This window comes from Aplysia californica, unplaced genomic scaffold (assembly GCF_000002075.1).
Source record: "Aplysia californica isolate F4 #8 unplaced genomic scaffold, AplCal3.0 scaffold00011, whole genome shotgun sequence".
Taxonomy (NCBI): domain Eukaryota; kingdom Metazoa; phylum Mollusca; class Gastropoda; order Aplysiida; family Aplysiidae; genus Aplysia; species Aplysia californica.
The window spans coordinates 2928329-2932889 of record NW_004797281.1 but is presented as its reverse complement, the minus strand read 5'-3'; the positions used below and the strand labels follow the sequence as shown (position 1 = coordinate 2932889).

Sequence of the window (4561 nt, the reverse complement as noted above, 5' to 3'; positions counted from 1 at the left end):
ATCATCATCATCATCATCATCATCATCATCATCATCATCATCATCATCATCATACGTAGTCTAATAACATGCGCTCTCTCATATGTCCTAACGCCACAGGTGTCCATCATCGCCGCTGGCATGTGTCGCTATCTGTTCTGGCCGCGCCAAAGTCTGGAGTACCTGCTCATCAAAGAGCCCTATCTGGCATGTGTCATGAAGACAGTGATTGGCCGAGACATCACCAATAAGCTCTACGCTCTCAACGAGAAGGTACGTGACAAGTTCTGTTTGATCATTAGATTTAACCCCCCCCCCCCCTTTGCTTTGATACACGCTGAAGTGTGGGTTTAACCCTTTGAGTTCTTAGACATTTTCATCAACGTTTGTTCAGACAAGATGAAATGTAACGCAGTGGCTTTTCGGACTCGAGTCTGAGTAGCCTCCCATAGCTATTCAGACTCAAACTCCAATGTAGACAGTTATCTAAATATTATGTATTGTTTTTGTCCTGATTTTATTTGAACATCATGTAAAATATGCTGTTGGAAAAGTTTTCCCTTCAGACCACTGTTACTTTGAATGACTGACATTTGTTCCCTTTGCTAGGGTTTTCACTTTTCTCTTCTTATTTTCTAACTGGACTTCCAATTGATCAATGATTTTGTCTTTCTCGTCAAATAAAACGGGTTTAGACTAACTGTTAATAGACTCTACAATCCTTTTTGTTCTATAACTTTGATATTCGATTTATTTTCGCTGCTTTGAGCTCAGATTGTCGTTTCCCCGTTTGCCTTTGTAGGGTAGTACTTCAGGTTTTGCAACTGTTGTTCACTTTTGGCGTCACTAACACTTTTCTCAAAATTCGTGTCGAAAATTTTGTCCAGATCGTAGAAACCGAGGAAGGACAAGGTTCAGTTGCCTGTCCGCTCCGCATCCGGTACCCCCGGGGATTGTGCACGCGCACTGGAGTTTGAGTCCGAAAAGCCACGAGAGGCCTCGGAGCGCTCAGAACCTGTGTACTTTAATCGGGGTTCAGCGCTATATAAATACCATTTATTATTATTATTATTTTTACTAACACTAGAGGGTACATTCGTCAGGTCAGCAGTAAAGAAGTGTGGGTAACGTATGGGGTGGTAGAACTAAGGGACACAACAACGTTTTTGAAGTATTTATTAGCGTAGCCTAGCTTGGCTACATTGCGGTTGTCTCATGGTTCAAGTCCCTATAACAATGAGGTGGACAGTGTGGGGAGTAAGCGTTGCTCTCAGCATGCCCGACTTGGAAGAAGATACTATAAGTCAGTTTGTAGGTACGTAAAACGTGTCTATTTTAGTTTGTTTTGATACGTTTTACGGCGCTCGCAACTGCATATAAAGGTGATATGAGCGCGTGGGACACAAGTTGGTTGTTTTCAAACTAAGCATTTTGAGTTTTGGTACAATTTTAATTTTGAATTTTGCCTGGATGGCGGCTGAAGTTTACTATTATTGATTTTAGGACGACCGAGGGATCTTAAAGGTGCACCGGGCAGAAACAAATCTATGTATGGGCGTTTGCACGTATGTGCCTATTTATGCATTTTGTATGTACGGACGTAGGCTTGCATACACTGTCTGTGCATTTAGCCAAAGAAAACGAGCTTCAAATTGCAAAATTTACCAACAACTTGTATGTGGGCGGTTTGAATCGTAGTTGATTTTTACGAACTTCTAGACTGAACGTGTAGCTGTTCCCTCTTATCATGACTGATGTTTTGCCTTGGTCGAAAGTTCTCACTTGTGCAATATTTCTGTTCACCGCAGCATGGCATTCCAGTCAAATAAATCGACAAAGCATGACATCACGATTGGCGCATATATAGCAGATCATACGGCGATAGCCATAGGATTACGGCAGTTTATTTGATGGGAAGGCAATGTTGTCGGTACGAACAACTTGTGAGCAGTAATAATAATTTCTTTAAATCATGCAAAGGTCTCCTTTCCTGAGATTACAGTTTTTATTTAGGTTAGTTTACCCCCATAAAAATGCTGTAGGACGTACGCTTTCTCCTTGTTTCTGGATCGCTGGCGTCCACCATTTTTATCTCCGAGCATCTGTCCGAGGAAAAATCTTGGCTGGTAATGGATGGCAGAGCATACTGGAGAACCGGTGTCTGGAGTGGGATTTTAAAGCTCTTTGCCGTTCCTCTGAGTAGGAAAAACGATCACATTCGTAAAAATCAGTAGCACTGCAGGTCAGAGAACGCCCAATAGTAGCCGACTTCTCATGAAAACTAGAAGAGAAAAAAAAGGACAGTCAGAAAAACCCTTGCACCTTCTTTGATTCCAAATATACTGCGGATGTCCCTCCTTTGGAGCATATCAAGGAAATAAAGATTAGAAGGGAGGGAAGTAGTGCTTGGGGTATCTACTTCGTCTATGTCTACCACCCAGGAAAAGCTGTATCATGCATACTGAGCTCAGTGGCAGTGTTCTGTTTTTAAACAGGCGACCTCATTCAATATCGAAAATATTGGACATTATACAACAAAGGGTATAAAGATCGTCCGTCAAGATGTAAAAGGCCATTACCGTTGCACACAGAAGAAGACGAGAGTTCGATTCCAGAGTGGGAGTTTTATCGAGTACCTCCGTTGTACTGCTAGGACGATGTTTTCCATCCCTTGTTTTAGCAAGGTTTTACGGCTCTCACAACTGTATAAGGTCTTATGAGCGCCAAGGAGTGGATGTCAGCAGAGAAGTCCAAATGGGGAATCGGGCTTATTCTGCTCATCTCTCTTGCCTCAACAGCACAAAGTCTGCTTCGACTTATTACAGCACCCCGGAAAGAGTTCACAAGAGAATGACAAACATACAAAAGAAGTAAAGGAAAATGACGATAGTAAGGATAAGGAAAGAAAAAGCAGTAGTTTCCACTCCGCCCGAATCGTCTCTGTTAAGCCGAGTCGAGACAACCCACCCCACTGAATAGTCTAAACTGTAACGATTAGAGGCGTTGGACAACACAATCAGCTAGGAGAGATGTTCATACCCGCAGATGTGGTTGGCGGTTGCTCTGATATAGTTTGCTCCTTCTTTCCTATCAAACATCAACCAAAAAAGAGACATTATATCATCCTAATCTGTGCTCCTTCTTTTCTTTGACTTTAACTCTCTAGTAACCAGGGGCGAAGGCTGACTTGCTTGACAGGGTAATCAAAGTGAGATGGGATGGGACCAGATAGGGCCTGGAGATATCACACAAGAATCTTACTCGAGGCGGCAACGCTGAGTTGTGAATGAAAACAAATCCTGAATTCATGTTGTATGCATGTTCAACCGCTAAAATAATCGGAAAAGTATCTCATTTCATGAAATATTTACACCCACAAACGTTAAATTCACCTTTAGATGTGAATACACAAACACAAAGCAAAGAAGCAGACATGTCAGTTCTACATGTAACACCACAGTGTCTAAATTCTTTGGTAGAACATGACAATTATTAATTTTTTTATTTCACATTTGGCTGTTTTTGCTTAGCGTTTTGCGGCCAGGAGTCGGCGTCATAATTGAGGTCACGATCTGATTATAGGACGGTAAAAAGTCGAGGAAAAACCCCCAAAAACTTGCAGCAGTCAAGATATGTTTAGGAGCTAGTTCCCCTCACGTCTGTGAGGTAGACTCGGCCGGTGTAATAGTTAGCCGACATAATCAGTGCTTGTGACTGCTTATAACTGTGGCCCGAAACGGGTATATGTGGCTATGAAACAGCTTTGAGTGCTGTATACATGTCCCCGTCAACTCTTTTGGTAGACTCTTCCAGCCTCACTGTAAGCTAACTTAATCAAAGCTTGCGACTGCTTATTGAGTGAACGATAGGGGTGAACAGGCTCTTTCTGTGGCAATGAAACCGTTTTGAATGTTAGGCATACTGTTCATTGGTGATTATTAACGTCTTTTTACATAATTTAATTTATGAGGTTTACGTCTATGGATGAATTTGACTGTGACAATAATATTTCAAAATTAGGAAAGGAAGCAGTGATTATTTGATCATATAGACGCTTCGCCACTGCTAGTAACACCTCCAAACTTCGGCACTTATATGACCAAATTATGATATTGCAAGAGACACAAAACTGTTTTCTCTAAAAACTAAAGATCTTACTTTCTTTTTCCATTTCTCTCAAAAAGTACATACATACTACATGTATATTGAAAGTTTTTTTTCTCCCTCTCTCTCTATCTTCAGGTGGCAACCCCTGCCGGATCCAGACTGGATATCCGGCTCCCTAGCCTGCCGGCCACAGCGAGACAACGGCGGGACTTGAGGCGTGCCTTGATTGGCGCGATGGGCGGGGAGAGCGACAAGACCACGCCCCGCCACCTGGCGAGAGTGTGCGACAAGGACAGTGATACTGAGAAACAGTCGGACGCTGAGGAGAGTGAGTAGATCTAGCTATATGTAGCGCACAGGTCTCTGTGATTAATTATTATTCCTTGTTCACAGAGGTTATGATGATAAAGGTATATGTTTATTTATATTGAATGAGATTGATATCGATAAACATACAATACATATTTATAATATA

At 42.0% G+C, this 4561-nt stretch overlaps 1 protein-coding gene across 1 annotated transcript in view; it reads left to right on the top strand.

Annotated features, from left to right (window-relative positions):
* The window catches only part of LOC101854461 (blood vessel epicardial substance-B-like), a 152353-nt gene that overhangs the window by 32370 nt on the left and 115422 nt on the right, over positions 1-4561 (top strand). The window contains exons 6-7 of the mRNA XM_013083802.2: positions 100-252; positions 4222-4414. Coding sequence (XP_012939256.2) covers positions 100-252; positions 4222-4414 — 346 coding nt within the window. The remainder of the gene's footprint in view (positions 1-99; positions 253-4221; positions 4415-4561) is intronic.